The sequence below is a fragment of the Pogoniulus pusillus genome, chromosome 1 (assembly GCF_015220805.1).
Source record: "Pogoniulus pusillus isolate bPogPus1 chromosome 1, bPogPus1.pri, whole genome shotgun sequence".
In the NCBI taxonomy this organism is placed as follows: Eukaryota; Metazoa; Chordata; class Aves; order Piciformes; family Lybiidae; genus Pogoniulus; species Pogoniulus pusillus.
The window spans coordinates 42630521-42648852 of record NC_087264.1 but is presented as its reverse complement, the minus strand read 5'-3'; the positions used below and the strand labels follow the sequence as shown (position 1 = coordinate 42648852).

General features: G+C 45.0%; 1 protein-coding gene across 7 annotated transcripts in view; it reads right to left on the bottom strand.

The window, feature by feature from the left end:
• The window catches only part of ADCK1 (aarF domain containing kinase 1), a 97791-nt gene extending 79465 nt beyond the window's left edge, over positions 1 to 18326 (bottom strand). For 3 of the 7 annotated variants that reach the window (XR_010303926.1, XM_064150536.1, XM_064150560.1), the window contains exons 1-3: positions 17975 to 18325; positions 4703 to 4843; positions 112 to 195 (exon numbers count right to left, since the gene is read on the bottom strand). Coding sequence is in view for 6 of the 7 variants with exons in the window: in XM_064150536.1 (XP_064006606.1) it covers positions 112 to 195; positions 4703 to 4843; positions 17975 to 18169 (420 nt within the window). In the remaining variant the exon portion in view is untranslated. Of the gene's footprint in view, positions 1 to 111; positions 196 to 4702; positions 4844 to 8185; positions 8545 to 17974 lie in introns of those variants that run through there. The other 4 variants (XM_064150568.1, XM_064150587.1, XM_064150578.1 and 1 more) reach the window with 4 other exon arrangements.
• Positions 18327 to 18332: the final 6 nt, after the last annotated feature.

Here is an 18332-nt window from a genome sequence, read left to right as displayed (position 1 = left end):
GTTAGATGGCATCAAGCAGACAGCTTGATGGTTTGCTTTACATTAATGAGCTTGGCAACACACCTCTCCTGTGCCTTGCAGACTTTCCAACAGGCCAATGCTATCACCTACCTGTGATTTGAGGAAGTCATACTCCTCTGATCCGTATGGGACACTCCGAAGGGAGGTGAGGTAGTCGTAGCTGATAATTGCTGTCTGCAAATGAAAACACAAATGTTTATCAAGCTCTGAAGTTATCAAATGAACAAGACTTCTGTTACAGAGAATGTACAGTTTAGGAGGGACATTGAGATGCTTGAGTATGTCCAGAGAAGGGCAACGAGGCTGGTGAGAGGCCTTGAGCACAAGCCCTATGAGGAGAGGCTGAGGGAGCTGGGATTGTTTAGCCTGGAGAAGAGGAGGCTCAGGGGTGACCTTATTGCTGTCTACCACTACCTGAAGGGTGGTTGTGGCCAGGAGGAGGTTGCTCTCTTCTCTCAGGTGGCCAGCACCAGAACAAGAGGACACAGCCTCAGGCTGCACCAGGGGAGATTTAGGCTCGAGGTGAGGAGAAAGTTCTTCACTGAGAGAGTCATTGGACACTGGAATGGGCTGCCCGGGGAGGTGGTGGAGTCGCCGTCCCTGGAGCTGTTCAAGGCAAGATTGGATGTGGCACTTGGTGCCATGGTCTAGCCTTGAGCTCTGTGGTAAAGGGTTGGACTTGATGATCTGTGAGGTCTCTTCCAACCCTGATAATACTGTGATACTGTGTATGTAGCTTAGGCTCCACAGTGAAGTTTATGGTAACACTCTTTAAGAAATTAAATTAAAATACTCCTATTTCAATGCACATGCATAGAAAGCAGTGCAGCAACTTCACTGATGTGTAGCTATTAAAAATAAGCCACACCTGACACTCCTGTACTATCCTATTTGAGAGGCTCAAAGTGTTTTCATCATCTCCACGTAGCACCTTGCACAGCAGACTCCCATTCTCAGTCAACCATCTGGGGCTTTCACAATAACGTCACTGCTAGCAACAGAGGCTCTTTGTGCCCCATCAGCTATCTCACACCATCCAACTGCCTAACTATGCTGCTGCACTCTGAGACAGTAACAAGTACTGAGTTTAGCAGAGTAACTGAAGACAAGCTCACCAGTTAGCACCAGCAGTAGCATTTTTGGAGATACTCAACTGCATAAAGGCTAAAGGCTCAGATACCCAATTACAAAACAACAATATGGGGATCCAGCTAAATCCTGTTAGCCAGACATAGCCACATACAATGCAATTAGACTCCTAAGTGCCTTCACAACGTGTGTAAGTGGATATTTCACTATTTCATCCTGTGCCTAAAGTTCTCTTTCCACAGTCAGAATGCCAGGAAATGGAACAGAATCATACACATCACGTTTACTACGTTTACTTGGAGGGAGAGACGGGAATGTACACTTAGATGAGCCTGTCCACTAACCTGCCATTTGAACTTCAAGATCCTAGCCACATAGAACCATTTTCATAACTCAGATATAAAGTCAGATTTCCTAAAATCTTTGCACTGAAGAGAAAACATCACATTCTGGGTCACTTCCTAGCCCCGCTTTTCATCACAAACATGCCTAGGAAAGACACAAAGCACAACTGGTTTATCATGAAAGCCAGAGAGGCAAGGAACCAAACTTGGTTTGAGACAAAGTTACTGGAACTGACAATAAGGAAACAGTCAAAAATTCAGAGATGCATCCAAGAGATCAAGCTGGGAATCAGCTTTACTTCTGAAGGTTAGATTTCTCACATTCCTTGTTTTTCAATTCAGAAACAGAGAACAGCATTTTATTTTCTGCGTTTTTAGGCTCTCCTGCCCCTGGTGAACTCAGGAGTTACCTACATAAACACCCATTCAGAAAAAAAAATATTGTTCAAAGCATCTTCACAACCTCAAAGAACAACTTTAAAGTGGAGGGAGGTTCAAATCAGCCTTGCATAAAGACTTGAGTTGGTTTCTATTTTATCTCTGGTCCACGAGGGTAATTATCACCTCGAACTTGAAAAGAAGCAGCTAACGGATTGGCCTGTATTACAGAGGAAGAGGGAATTAATTAAGTGGTTGCTAATTACATTGTAATCTTAAACACTAAATTAGCATTATGATGATCCTGATAGGCAACTCTGACATTGCCAAATCCCTGCTAGTGTCTGAGATGTATTTCAGCTAGTGCACAGAACATCTCTTCCATATACCCAGAACAAGTGTGATACCATCAGTGAAATACGGCAAATGCACAACTGCTCTGCCAGGCTTCTAATTTTACCAGAAACCATCTGAAATGTGATGTTGCCCATGCAAGTGCCTTCATTCTCACCTAAGACTAGTGCTGTCATTCCTGTTGCAGTGTGAGACTGAATCTCAGACATGTAAGACAACCTATAAGATCAACCAGTCACTACCCTTACAAATGCCAGATTACTTCTTTAATTGATCTTGTATGCAAGCCGGCGTTAAATGTCCCAAAGAACAGGGCTTCCACCGTGCATCAATGAATTCTCAGTACCTAACACTCTTCCACCACTGCTAAAATGATCCTCAGATCTTACCAAGCCATGGTGTAATGTTCCCTCTGAATACTTCTCTATCCACAAGCAAGAGCCTCCCTAAAATGAGGTTCAGGAATACATTTTCTGCCAGCACACTTTGTCAAGTTTCTTGGGAAAGTCTGCAGAGGACTACTGAACCAGTATGCTTAAAATACAAGTAGACTCAAATCTTTCTTGTCAATCTTAAATAAAATCTGCCCAGAGTCCTGTAGCTCTAGGTCAGGTTTTTTCATTTCCATGCATTCTTTCCTCCAGGCTTTTGTTTCATTTGCCACACTGTAACTTGACATAAATTTTGGTGTCTGCTTCTGTTGAACTTAGCTCTTAAGAATTACAGACTCTCAATCACAGCCTGCTTTTGCCTGGCTACAGTCCAACAATCAGATCAAGCATTCAGGTAAAAAGCATGGGCAGGGCTAGGATTGAAGGACTGACACTCTAGGTCCACGTAGATGCCACCAATATCCAAAGTCACTTGTTTGCTACAGAGTCTCAGCTTTCATTTAAAAAACAGCAAGCCCAAGAAGCTAAGCTTCTTAAAAATTAACATGTCTAATTGCTCTATTGACTTCACTCAGTCCATGGCTAAGGAAGGGGAATCATTTGGGCTGCCAGTGCTCAGATGAGAGTTGACCTCTAAACTTTCCAACAAAGAGCAGACATCAAGCTGAAGGTACAGCAGGACTAAAGAATGTCCTGGAAGCAATCTAACCAGAGTCTTATATATAAGAACACAGAATTGAAAACCAGAAAACTTTGTAAAGTGCTGCTATCACCCAAAGAAGACTGAACACTGATAGCTTGTTTTTGGGGGTCACTGCTATGGTTGCATAACCCTGTAACACATGTCAGAGCAAGGGCACTGAAGTGCTTTACAGCCCATGACTTGTGACATCCCTGAAGGCAGAGGATGTGAAAAGTCAGGCATGTCTTTAGATTCATCAGCATCTAAAGTCAAGAAAATCTCCCTTCCTCTACTTCCCATTCATCAGCAATGTAATCTCTCCTGGTCACTCAAAACGCAGCCTCATCTCACTTTTGTGCTAAATGGAAGATAACAAGAAAAACTGGTTTCAAAAGACTGAGAAACATTGGTCAAGCATACAGAACTCAAGGACCGACTGGAGAGCCCCAAAAGCTCGCACAGAGGAATTCCCTCCAGGCAATAAATTGTGTTCCATCTCCATGACTCGGTTTCCTGTGTAGTAAAAGGCAGAGAGCTGCTCCCTGCAACCAGGCAGCACTGCCTGATGGTCAGGAACAGAGCACAAAGTTTCTATTTCTGCTCTCACCCTTTCAAAATCAACGCTCAGTTCTCACAATAGTTCATGGTGCAGCTTGCACATACAAACAGCAAGGCACCTAAGCCAACCCACAGATCTTGTTTCTTACTTCGTGTGCCCTCAGGAACAGACTGCCTGTAAAACTCATTAATGAAGTGCTTACAAGTCATAAAATATACAGACAGATAGCTGCCTACCACTGGGGGTCTGTACATTATGGAGATCATGGCCTAAAGTGGCAGATGTATAATGCAAGTGAGGTACAGGTCAAGAGTTCTCTGTCTGGCTGCTTATGGATTCATCAACTAATATGCTCCAGGAGAGGACAGCAATCTGTCCAGCTGGCAGTTTCCATTCTCAGATTTTCTGGAGTGACCATCAACAAAGGTGAAATAATGGTAGGTAGGTGTAGTGTTTATTTCACAAATCTGAAAACCAATCCAATCTCAGAGGTACATCACCTTCCATCCTCTCTTTAGACTTGCTTTAGGAATGATTCTCAAAACACCTGCCCTCCTTACCCCAAACCTCACCAGGCAACGGCTACCATTCCTATCAATACAAAGACCACAACCCTTGCTCTGAAAGTCCTATCCAGGGAAGCAGAGCCAGGTCTCTGCAGCTCAGTTTCTTTCTTTGTTCCTTTCCAAAATGTGCAAAAGAGAGTTGTATTTCTCCCCAGAGCATCAACAACTTGAAGAGCTCCTTACTGACCTTCAGACTCCTGAAGCCAGTCGCCAAATGGAAAATCAGAATGGAAACATGAGAAATTTTAAGTTCTTGGGAACTCCAATTCCCTCACCTGGCTAAGAATCCTCCTGCACACTACTAGTGTGAAACTTACTGTGGCAATGGCTCGGCCCACACGAACAACTCCAAAATCATTGGGATCCAGGAACTTGTTTCCATACAGATAGATGCCAGAAGCAGCTGCTACCAATGAGGTAAGTTTCAAGACCCTTCGTGCCATGACTGATGAACCCTGCTAAGACACAAAACAGCAACTGTAACATTCAAGGACCTAGTGGCCTGATGCCCACAGACCCAAAGATCCTGACAATTCAAGTTTTAAGGGCTCCTTTGCTAATAATGCATTACTACCAGCACTCACAGCCAAGAGCTCAAGCAAACACACAACAATCAAACATAAGCTGTTGTGCTTTAACTCAATTGCTATTCCTAACTCAACAGTATCTATGGGTCACAAATCCAGAGGTAATTCAATGCTAGACCTTGTGTGCCTGAAACAAAACAATTGTTCATGGTCCCAAAGGTTTTAGAAAGAGAAACAACAGGCAGACAGAGAGAAGAGAGCACAAGCTCATCAAAAGTCAACTCTGATCTCAGTAATAGGCTGCCTCAACACAAATATTTTGAAGATAACACAACATAAGTAGATTGCAAGGAGGTAAGAGAAGATAAAAGAAAGCAAAGATCAAAAAGCCAGTGCCAGACAGCTATGCATAGCACAGGGCATGGGAGACCTGAGTAGTGACCAAATGAGATTTGTTTTCTCATCGTGCCCACCCTGTTCAAGTGCAAGGCAGGCACTGCACTAGCTGAACAGACATCTGCAGGAATCAACAGCCTAATCCTGGCTCTGTCACCAGCCCAGCACAGGCCCAGAGTAAAACAGTTCTTATTTCCTCTGAGAGACAAGGGTGGAAAAAAAAACGCATTTAGCCCACTAAGCACTCTGGAGTACTGCATTCCTTCCTTGTAGTATACAGAGTAGGTGTGGTTTTCTTTCCTTTCCCTTTGGCTGGTATTCAGTAGAAAATATGTTTGACAATCCCCTCTGCTTACACCACAAATCAAGAGGCATGGCTCACCTACTATATAGGTTCTCAAGAGCACACTTAAGAGTACAAGCTTTCACCCCTCTCTCCATTTCACCCACATCTGGGGCTAAACTATAGCTGCTGCTCTATCAGCTGATGACATCCCCCCCAGGTAGAGAAGGAGAATCAGGAAAAGCAGAGAAGAACCCTGGGTTAAACAGATTTAAACAGCCTATCCTAACTAATACCAATGCTAATATAAAGTACACAGTTACACTCAGACATGTTTGCTGGTTACAACAGACAGGAAACAAGATCTCTGTACATGAACCTTAAACTTCATTTTCTTTTATTTCCCTACAAGTCCCATGTAACTTTGAGGCAGAAAAGCTGAGACGTATTCTGTCAGCACCTCACACAGCTGCTTCCAGTATCACAGCATCACCAAGGTTGGAAGAGACTTCATAGATCATCAAGTCCAACCCTTTACCACAGAGCTCAAGGCTAGACCATGGCACCAAGTGCCACGTCCAATTCTGCCTTGAACAGCCCCAGGGACGGCGACTCCACCACCTCCCCGGGCAGCCCATTCCAGTGTCCAATGACTCTCTCAGTGAAGAACTTTCTCCTCACCTCCAGCCTAAATCTCCCCTGGCGGAGCTTGAGGCTGTGTCCTCTTGTTCTGGTGCTGGCCACCTGAGAGAAGAGGGCAACCTCCTCCTGGCCACAACCACCCCTCAGTTAGTGGTAGACAGCAATAAGGTCACCCCTGAGCCTCCTCTTCTCCAGGCTAAACAATCCCAGCTCCCTCAGCCTCTCCTCGTAGGGCTGTGCTCAAGGCCTCTCCCCAGCCTCGTCACCCTTCTCTGGACACGCTCAAGCATCTCAATGTCCCTCCTAAACTGGGGGGCCCAGAACTGAACACAGTACTCAAGGTGTGGTCTAACCAGTGCAGAGTGCAGGGGCAGAATGACCTCCCTGCTCCTGCTGACCACACCATTCCTGATGCAGGCCAGGATGCCACTGGCTCTCTTGGCCACCTGGGCCCAGCTTTTTCCTGTCAGAAGGGGTAGATCACTGATTAGGACTCCTCCAAACCTATAATTAAAACCAAGAGAGAAGAAGCCTGGCCTTTTGACTGCAGCCAAATAAACCTGCCTCACTAAAACTCTAGAAATTCAGAAGCTTCTTCCTGGAGGACTGGTCTTTTTGCACAGAAATCTCCTGTATCCATCGTCACCATCAAAAGACATTTTCTGCAGCGCATTTTAATGAAACCATTTCTGCTCCTTCTACATTTGTGTAGCATTCCACTTACTCAGAAGTAAAAGGTGCAAAACGTGACATTTTTCTAACCCAGAAAATATACCTCTCCTTTTCATTAGTTTTCCTTCACATTCTTTACTACTAAAAGAACATTTGTTCGAAAGCAGGATGCGAGTCCATCTGTTCTTGCATCTTATTCCTACCCGAAGCTACACTCTGCAGTTTGTGACATCACATCTATTGCCATACCCGCCAGCTGTACGTCACAGGCAGAAGATGAGAACTTCAGCTAGCAAACGGGCAGAGCAGCTGACAGAGTTTCTGCTTTCATGCTTAATGTGTTACACCAATAAAAAAGAAAGAATTAAAACTCCTCGATAGAAGGGAAAGAAATGAAACTGTCAGAAATAAATTGTAGTTCAAAGTTTTGCATAAGGTGCTGAGCAGCCCTTTCCATGCAAATGAGCCGTTCTGGCATCCCTAGGGGTATCTTAAAGACCCTGTCAGCTGTGAAATAGGACTAAGGGTGTCACTGTCTCTCATTATGAAGGCCAGCAATGACGAATCACCAAGGTGAGCTGCCTTCTTTTGACTTTCACACGACTTAACACGTTAGGTTGACTTTCGCCACAGCTGGCGCCATGACTTTCCTAGCTGCACTCGGATGAACCGGGACCGGAGAGGAGGCTAAGGGGTTTTCTCCCGGAATCGAAGGCTAATCCCTCGAGGGCCATCACTGCCACCTGCCCAGGTCATGCCCTCACGAAGCCCGGGGAGCGGCAGAGAGCGCCGACCATTCGCCAAAGGACAACGGGGACAAGGAATCCGGTCCCACCGTAAAGCCTAGCAACGCCAGTCCGCCCTCCGAGCCCGCGCCCTACCGGCGTGGCCCAAGGTCTACCCGTGAAGGACACACGGGACCGAGTCTAGCTTTCAGTTCAGTTCTTTCAGGGCAGCCGAGCCGCAGTGCGCCTCCAGGGGCAGCACCCGCGGCCCTCGCTGCTGTACCTTCCGAAACGACCCCGTCCCCGCCGTAACTGAGCCTCCACTCCTGGGGCCTGCGCCTGCAGCGGACAGCCACTACCTAGGCCCGGACCCCCTCGTCCGCCGGCACGAGCCGGGGCGCGAACAACTCGAAAGGGCCCAGGCGCCTGTAGCGGCAGCGAGGGGCGGGAGGGCGGCGAGGTCCCGGGTCCGTCTGAGGGTCTGATTCCCAGCCCCCTCCGGGCCCTGCACAGCCCCCGGCGGCCCCTCCGCCAGCGCGCGGGACCGGCACTTACCGCCCTGCCGGCACAGCGGCACTTCAACTCCCGCGCGCTCAGCCGCCCGCCGCCCCTCCGCCGCGCACATGGTATGGTCCCTCCCGCGCGGCATGCTGGGAAAGGTAGTCTCCGGCCACAGCCGCTGGAGGTTGCGGAGGCGTGGCGGGACTTCACCAGGCGGATCCCGGGTGAGTCCACCGGGAGCGGCGGGGGAGCCCCTGTGCTGAGGATGTGCGATCGGCAAGCAGGCGGCAGGTGCAGGGCGTCGGTGCAGCGTTCAGCAGAGTAGCGCACTGTCTGCAGTCCTAGTGGGTCTCCCGGCCTGGCACGGCTGTCCAGAAACACTTCTACTGCGCTCTTAAAAGCAGCTCTACGAGACGTGCTGGAGGGTCGCTAACACTTGTTGACTGGGAATCACAACTGCGCTTTAGCAAAGGGCGTGAGTTTGATCAGGACACCGTCAACATTCACAGGCTGTGACTGCAGCACACCGGGATTAGGTGTGAGCGCAGTCCTCTACGCAGCTCTAGCACATCAGCTGATAATGCCGTGTGTGCGCTCGGTACTGCGGGAGTGTGCTTACTTGAGGGCTTCTGGCCGTAGAACACTTGGCAATGCAAGCAGCACAGTGTTATCCATCATGTGATCAGATCCCCAAGCAGGACAAACTGACAGCATAAACTATCACAGTATCACAGTATCACCAAGGTTGGAAGAGACCTCACAGATCATCTAGTCCAACCCTTTACCACAGTGCCCAAGGCTAGACCATGGCACCAAGTGCCACATCCAACCTTGCCTTGAACTGCCCCAGGGATGACGACTCCACCACCTCCCCAGGCAGCCCATTCCAGTGCCCAATTGCACACATGGCTGCCTAATACCAGTTCATATTTTAAAGTATCATAGAATCAGTCAGGGTTGGAAAGGACCATAATGATCACCTAGCTCCACCCCCGCTGCCACGGGCAGGGACACCCTACCCTAGATCAGGCTGGCCAGAGCCTCATCCAGCCTGGCCTTAAACACCTCCAGGGATGGGCCCTCAACCACCTCCCTGGGCAACCCATTCCAGGATCTCACCACTCTCATGCTGAAGAAGTTCCTCCTCATGTCCAGTTTGAATCTACCCATCTCCAGCTTTGCTCCATTCCCCCTAGTCCTGTCACTACCTGATATCCTAAAAAGTCCCCAGCTTTTTTGTAGGCCCCCTTCAGATACTGGAAGGCAACAATAAGGTCACCTCGGAGCCTCCTCTTCTCCACACTGAACAGTATAACTGAAGTATAATTGCACAGGCCACAGAGAGGTGTATCATAGATATCTCAGAAACTGCTGTTTTCCATCAACAGGATGATCCTGTGTTCATCAAGAATAAAAGAGCTGTTTGCTACAAGGAGTAATAATTTCTGATTTTTTTAAATCTTTCTCTGCAGATAGCTTTTGGCTCCTTACTGTAGGAAGTAGAAATTACAATACAATAAATTGTATCCTATTGAAGATCCAATGCAAAACTAACCTTCACCAGAGTCCTCTTCCAATAAGGATTACAATAAAGAACAGAGCAGAGAATGAACAAACGTTGGCAAATCTTCAAAAATATTCTAGGATTCATATTCCTGAAACTTGCTGTTTCTCATTTCTCCCACTGTGTAAAGAAGAGAACTCAGTGTTGTTCCCAGTCAATATCTTCCTGATAAAAAGAAACCAATTCAGTAACACCTGGGAACCCATAGTGGAAAACTGGAAGTATCTGGACCAGAGTTAAGGACACCGACATTACAATTAATCCTTAATACTTAAAAAAAGATGCTGGAGACCAAAACCAGAACGAGATCAAAAGGATCTTAACAACTCTTTAAGAGCTATCATTTCCATCAAGATCTGGGAAACACTAAAATCTGGGAAAGCATCACCACACTGCATTTCCATTCATATCTGCAGGGATACAGTTGCACCCAAAAAGGCAGAGACAAGGGAAAAAGGGATCTAAGACACTTGAAGCAAAAGATTTCCTCTTCTAGAAATAATAAATCAGAACACTGAGCTCAAGGTAAGGTCCTGATGACCAGCTGATCTTCCAGGGTGAACAGATTTTTCATTCAAGTCCCCATGCAATGTGCTGTAATGGTAACCTGTCCACCTTTTTTGCTACATGTGGGACAATGGTATGTTATTTTTTTACTAAAAGACCAATATAACATTGAGAATATTTGCTGGGTACCTCTTTTGTTTACATCTGACTTCATTTTTCATTTCCTTACTTGTTCCCTGCAGCATACATTAACATAAATGACCTCCCTGCTACATATTATCTCTGAGAAACAGAGCATTTACAAATTACAAAGGGCAGAGTTAAGGGTGAGTACCCTGCCAGCACAGGGAGGATTCAGGGTCCACATGACCAGCTGCTGCATCAGCCACATGATGGCCAAACAGGCTACAATCCCATAAATTTCTTTCCATTCTTGGACAGATGGGAGCTTTTGAACTGATGGGGGGCAGTGATGCATCCCATCCTAGTCTTGGACCATTATAAATTGCATAGGAAAGCCTGTTCTTGGAAAATAGCTTTACAGTTCAGAGGGTGATGTTAAAAAAGGAAGAAAATAAAAAGACAGGGAGATGTGTGTGTGTGATGTACTACTGAGAGAGATGAGTGCAGGCTGAACATGAAGTAACCACTCTGAATGCCAGAATAAAATCAGCTTAGAAATATGGGGAAAAGATCTACCACTCCTGTATCTAATGGAGCCTGTGGAAGTGTTGCTGTGCATTTTTGTCTTGGCAAATTCAGGATCTTTATGGCTCAGGTTGACAGTGCTCACAATAGTGCTGTATCCATTTAAGGGTACTGTGTTACTCCATACAAAAATCCAAAACAGACACTCAGCACAACCACAAATTTCTGATCACACACACAGCCTGCTGCCTCTGCCTTGGATGGTTAAGGCTCTGGCCCAGGCTATCAGTCCCCTGATTTAACTGCTAGATCCCATGTGCTGGCAAAGCTTCCAGCAAATGAAACAGGTCACTATCTCATTTTTGATGGCCTCTCCTGAAAAACCTATTGGAGGCTGCTTGAGTTTAATTCTGTTCCTTGTAGCTTTCAGTTAAACAGGCTGATTCTGGGTCTGCTGTGGAGAAGGGAAATAAAAAAGAGGCTTTTGTCATATAACAATGCTGTGTGCTGATGTGCAGTGGGCAATTATGTAACCAACGCTAAATCTTTCTATAATTAGAACAAGCACCTAGTTAGAGTGATCAGAGCTCTTTTGTGTGAGCCTGCACAGGGATAATGCAAGAAAAAGCTTGACTCAAAAGAAAGATGCTGGCTTGATTTTCCTTTTCCTTTCAATTGGTGAATAAATTAAATCTCAGATTACCCCAAATTGCTGTGAAAGATGAAAAGCAAAAAGCATTTCCTTTTCATTCTCGCTAAAGACATTTGCATCCCAGGTGTGAATCTCATGAAATGAAGCAACAAACCCAGTGACTCAGGCCTGTCTGTGCCAAGCACCATTGCAGGAAGAGCAGCCAGGCTGCCTGAACAGAGGACAGAAGGTGAGTATCAGCCTAGACTACCGAGAATCAGCCTCTGATTTTAGATTTGCTTTGATAAAGAACATGGCATGATATCTGGAAAGTCTCACATCGGACATTCTTCTTGTAGGAGAGGAAGCACCGGGAAAGAGATCAAACAGTCCCAGAAAGCAGGTGGGCCTGTGATTTCGTGGACCCAGAGAACCAGTTTAACAATGAGACACAAAAAGGTATGGAGAGAAGTTGATACCAGTGCAGTGGGAAAAACAGCTTGACCCGGCAGGTTCTTCTTCACTCTTCTGATGTGTCTTGCCATTCTGTGGATGTTCAGCAACACAAATATTGAGGCAGATCCATCTTCTGCAACTATAAACAAGTTCAGCTCTAAAACTCGCTGTAGCAATGCCAATTCATACATGTTGGAGATCTAGCTGCTGGGATCTTTGCTGCTAGAGATCTGTACATATGAAATATTTTCTGATTCTCTTCTGGTTAGTTCAGGTCACTAGAAGAAATACTGCAAATGCCTGAGTGTAAGTGTTGACATATGCACAAGTCAACATAGAAGACAGGAAGCAAAACCTGAAGCTAATTCCAAAGGTAGTTTAAAACACTCCCACAGGTATCTTTCTAGGCCAAATGCACCTACATGCTCAGTCCAGCTTTAAATGGAGATTGACAGGGTTTGACTTTATGTCAGCAATAGAAACCTCAGAGCTGAGTCTGGGAGCCATCAAATTTTAGAATAGGATCCTTTTACCAATCATACTGTACAAAGCCAATACTTGGATATGACATCTCTCAAAAGAAACATGCCCATTACCCTAAGTCAGTCAGTCCCTTCAAGTTAGGCGTGACCAATGTCTGAATGTGACAGTAGAAAGTGATGTGCTGCTTGGAAAGCTGTGCTTTAGATGAGCTGGAAAATCCACTTCTACTGTTGTTTTGTTCCTTCAAGGCAGTTGCACAACCTTGTTGCTCAACAGCAGTTTAGTCAATTGCAGCCCACCTCCATACCTCACTCCTCTAATTTTGGTTAGCAAAAAAATTCTCCTTTACTTTGCCTGCTGAAGCTGTTGGTGACGAACCTCCACTTCTTGCAGATTACTGGGAAGTGTCCGTGGGCCACTATATACTGTGTGAAAAGATGTTTAGCATCCAGGAGTGGGATGTTTCCAAAATGTTTGCAAAACACGTGGAGTCTGGAAGGTTACAGAAGCGTGAGATCATTTTTGCTTATCTGAGGAAGTTTACTTATTTATGAAGTACAACAAATAACAGAAATTAAACCATCCTCCATTACAGTCATTCCAGAGAATATAGACATGGCTTAGAGAAGTTAAAGATTTTTACAAAGGCACTAATAAACCTTCTGATCTTTTTCCCTCAGTTAGAATTATTCCTTCTGAACGCTGCCTGTAATCCTTAAGGGAATGTGAAATGTGAGGGTTGCTGATGCAGCTGAACCTTCCCATCTAGGTAAATCTCTTCTTTTTCACTGTTCAGCATCTTACCTGTGTCATAATTTATCCCTTGAGTTAAGAAGTGTCATTTATTTTGATATTTTTTGTCCTACAATGTGCAGGCATACAGATATCTGATATTAACAACAGCTTATTCCATTACTTTGGATTGTCATCTTCATTTGCTACAAGATGTTTCATGAACCATTTAATTCTGCATTTGCAAATGTGAAAAGTGCTGAAGCAGATTAAAAAAACAAAACAAAAAAAGGCTGCAGAGGATTCAACAGCCTAACTCTACCCCAAGAGGCTCCTTGGAATGCATCATAACTGTGTTCTCAAAACCAGTTATGGCATTCGCATCAAGCCACAAATGTCCCTGATGACAGCCATGCCAAGCATTAAATCCTCCTTAGAGCCTGAACCCTTATTCACTGTACAGAAGATAATTCTGGCATGATTGTTTTGTGAAAAGAGATGTATGTTCAAATCTGATAGCATTATTGTTCAGAAATGTTAAGCAAAAAGTATCATGGTAAAAGAAAAAAAGGAATAAATTCTTTTTTCTTAGACACAGATTTGGGGAAAATGTACTTGAGGATGATAGAGCCATTCCTTGCCTAGTAATTATTTTTATCAGAGCTCTGTCAGACCTGGTATCTTTGACCCATTACCAGGTCTGGTTCAGAAAATGTCCAGAACTAGGAGACACCTGAGGACACGCAGAGATGATCAATTCAGAAGAGAATACTTAGCTTTTCTTATCTGATAGATATTGTGGGATGTAAGTTTAACCTGGCTATTCCTGTATGGGCCCTGGGTGCTCAGGCTTGCCCAAAGCAGATCTTGCAATAATGAAACTGTTCCCACAAGATTTCAGCTTTGATTAGAAAATAAGCAATTGAACAGTAACAACCTCCCACAGTTTTCCAAATGTTAATTACTCTCATTGTTAAATATTTATGTGTAATTCCTCTTTTAAATTTCCCTAATTTCTCCTTCCAGTCACTGATTTTTGTTTTGACTTCCTCTGTGAGGTTAAATAGTACCTTCAGACCTTGCCTTTCTGACTTGTACAGGTGCACATACAGAAAGGTCAAATCTCTTCCCAGTCTTTTAATAATGAGCAAAACATAGGAAATGTCTTCATTTAGTTGCTAAGATCATTTCTCCTTCTAATTGAATTGACCATAAGCACAGATAAATGGAGTTCACCTCATTCTAATCTGGCAAGGTAACATTTACCTCTTAAAACTTCAACACAAAGTTTACTTACTGTATTCCCTCCCCAACTTCCAGTTAACACTACCCTTGTATTGTCTTTGTTTTCTCCTAACCCTCTTCGACCTCCCACCACTGTTTTCAAAACTTGAACACCAAGACAACTCAGAGTCCCTGCAGAGTTCACCATGTCCCTACTTCTACATCCCTATGGACAAAACCTTACTTCCTAGCACAAGAAATTCATGCTGAACTGCTTCTCCCTCAATCCTCCTGAACCCTTTTCAGAATCACTGTTTCTCAGGACAGTCTGTACTTAATCTCCCCATTTCTTAGTTCCAAATATAGAAGTTTACACAATGTGGTATTAAAACACATCTTGTTTACATCAATTCTACTTCAATGTAATCTAGATCATGCTGTCTGACTCTCCCCTCAGTATAACTGAACATCTTGCTATTCATTTTGAAACCCACACATTCTATGAACAGCAATTCCATATTGTTTCCAAGCTGACAAAAGGGGTTAACTACTGTAAGTCCAAGTGTCTCTTCCTCTGTGACTTCCTCAGAAACACCCTTAGGCATTGTTGATCCTTTGCTTTTTGAAACGCCAGCCAGTTCTCACCCAGATACTGCACATCTTCAGGTGTTGCACAGTGCTAATTCTTTAATCAAAATATCCTGAGAAGCAGAAGGCATAGGTAATGGAAGGTGTACCAGGTCATTTTCAGGGTCAGCTATACAAATAATGGCCTCCTAGGCATACAACCCTCTTGGCTTAGCCAGGGTCAAAGGCATGATTCCAGTTGAAGGCAATTTTTACCAGAACCGGTTGACCCACTTGCAGCTGTGTCAGCAAGCACAGAGATTTGTGTTTTGGCCCACCTGGCATGTGGTTAGTATCCCTCACTGGTTCACTAGGACAAAATGCCTTAATTTTGGGACTGCCATAGTTTCCCCACATGTTGTTCACAGTGAAAACTGTAAAGTAGATGTTTGTCCCAACTGCCTTTTGAGACACTGGCATGTTTCTTAATAAGGTCATTCATCCTCTCTACAATACCATTAGCCTGGGGGTAATACGGAGTATGAAATACTCATTTAACTCCCTCACCTCTAGCCCAGTGTTGCACTGACATTGCAGTGAAGTGTGATCTGCTGTCATTCTGGACACACTCAGGCATTGGTAGAATGCTGAACTGTTGTTTCAGAGCCTCAGTGGTTTGGGCTCCTGTGGCAGTACTGGTGGCTGTGGCCATCGCTAAACCTGAAACCATTCCCACTCCCACCAGCATGCACCTTGGTCTGAGAGGACCAGCATAATCAATTTTCCCTGTATTCCATAGTGTTTTTGTCTTGTCTGATACATTGGGCCAGAGCCAAATTAGGATGACTGGCTTCAAGCCTAATTTCACATTGTGGACAGGCTGAGATAACTGTCTCACAGGTTGTCATGGAAACTGGACATCCTCTGGACCTGCATTTGTAATAAAGATCCGATTTTCCTGAATGACCTCTTTTGATGTGCAACCACTTAGCTAATTGTTGCCAGTCATTTTTCTCATCACTCACCACATCGATTTTCACCAGGTAATCCTGCTGTTCATTCCAGATTGAAGCAAGTGTTTGCTTTTTGGAATGCCCTTTTACCCAACCCACTTTAAGGGGTCTGGATCAGCTTATCTCCAATAATCTTTGCCAATCAGTAGTCCTCCACCCTTTAGTGTTTGAAACCTTCCACTGATTTGTTTCCCATTGACAAATCCACTCAGTGGCACCTTTGAATGTGGAATAGGAATCAGTATATATGGTTTCTGCCCCATTTTTTGCTGTCAACATGAGAGCACATAGTTCTCCCACTTGCACACTGCCATCACCCTCCTCGGTCTGGATGATCTTGGAGATCTCTTCCAACCTGGTTGATTCTCTGAAAATGACTAGAAGACTGAAAGAAAGCCTTGCTTCTAATGCTATGATATTTTTATTGATAATAAAGACTATGTATGTTTCTTAATCATTCTTCTCTTCTCTGGCCAGCTTATTTCTTTTCTAGATGAACTATGCCTAGCACAATGGGAGTCTTCTCTCTTTGATTCAGTAGATACTAATATAACAACTGCAGTTACAAACTAAATTCCTCTGGTTATACATGGTTACCACATATTGCTCCTTCCACACAAATAGCAATTTACCCATGCAGAGCTCCACCTAGTTCCCATCTACTTCAACTCCCCAAGAAGTACTTTTTGCTAGTCGACACTTCAACTCTGTTCTAAAGAGTGTAACTGTTGGCTCAATTGAAAAAAAACAACTCTACATAACACATGGAGGCCCATTAAACAGCCAGTACAACTCCTGGAACTTAATAGGTAAGGTTTTGTATTAAATTATACTTGTACACCACTGTCAATCACTATTCTCCACTTCTCTCTCATGTCTCAGTTCTACATATTGGATATCTACGTAGCAGATAGGAGAATAAGAAGTTTTCTTCTAATTAATTTGCTTTGTATTCTCTACTTTTTGCATGGACACCTTCAGTTTTATTTCTGTGCAAAGCTACTGAACTCATTACAAACTATCTGAATAGACAGAATGTCTGGAAAGAAAAAAAGAGAAAAAACAAAACAAGGAGGAGAGGGATGTTGTGCAGTGCTCCCTTCTTTCTTTTTTTTCCACATCATCACAGAATCACTATGGTATGGAAAGACCTTCAAGATCATCAAGTCTAACCACTATCTAGCTCTGCAAGGACCACTACTACACCATATCCTTGAGCTTTTAAAACAGTCCAAACAATTCAACATCTTCTGCAAGCCACCTGTTCCAGTCTTTGACAGCCCTTTCAGTATATAATATTCCTCTAATGTCTAAACTAAACCTACTGTGACATAACATGCAATTTCTTCTTGTCCTGTCACTTGGATCTTGTGAGAAGAGGCTAACACCTCCCTACAACCTCCCTTCTTGTAGCTGTACAGGGGTAAGGCCTTTCCTCGCCCTCTATTTCTATTGTTAAGTAACGCCAGCTCTCTCAGCTGCTTCTCTTAAGACTTTATTCTCAAGACCTTTCACCACCTTTGTTGCCCTTCTCTGGACCTGCTCCATTACCTCAATATCTCTCTTAGACTGCGGCGCTCAAAACCAAATGCAGTACTCAAAGCATGGCTTTACCTCTGCTAAGTACAGTAGAATAATCACCTCTCTAGTCCTGCTAGCCACACTATTCCTGATGCAGGCCAGGATGTTTTTGGCCATCTTGGCCACCTGACCAAGGTGGCTCCACTACTGACATTCCCAGGTCCCTTTCTGCCAGGCAACTTCCCAGCCACTCAGCCTCAAGCCTGCAGTGTTGTATGGCATTGTTGTGATCAAACTACAGGACCCAGCACTCGCTTGAAGCCCATGATTGGCCTCAGCACATTGATTCAGCCTGTCTAGATCCTTGTGAAGAGCCTTCCCCCGCCTCCAACAGATCAACATTCCCGCCTAACACGGTGCCATCTGCTAACTTAGTGAGCGAGCTCTCAGTCTGCCCATCAAGGTCACTGATAAAAGTACTGAACATCTGCACCTACTAAAGGATCAGTATTGCTCTTGCTCTTCTTGTACGGTGACCTTAGGATTGGGCCCCTTCCCCGGGGTTCATTTCCTCTGGCCAAGAGGCCAGCAATTCCCGAGGCAGACGTCCAAGCGGGCCAAACACAGTACGTTGGCTGAGGAGGGTTCGTTAGCGTGCAGCCAGCAGACGGCAGATCCGGGCCCGAGGCCATCCGACTACGCGGCCCGCGGATAGCCGTAGTGCCGCGGCCAGCCTGTCCGGGCGGAGTCCCCTCCGCAGCCCCATACGCCGCAAAGCAAGCAGGGGCCTAAGGGCGCTCAGCGCCGCGGAGGCGGAAGAACGACGCCACCGCTGCCCTGCCGCCCGCCCCAGCG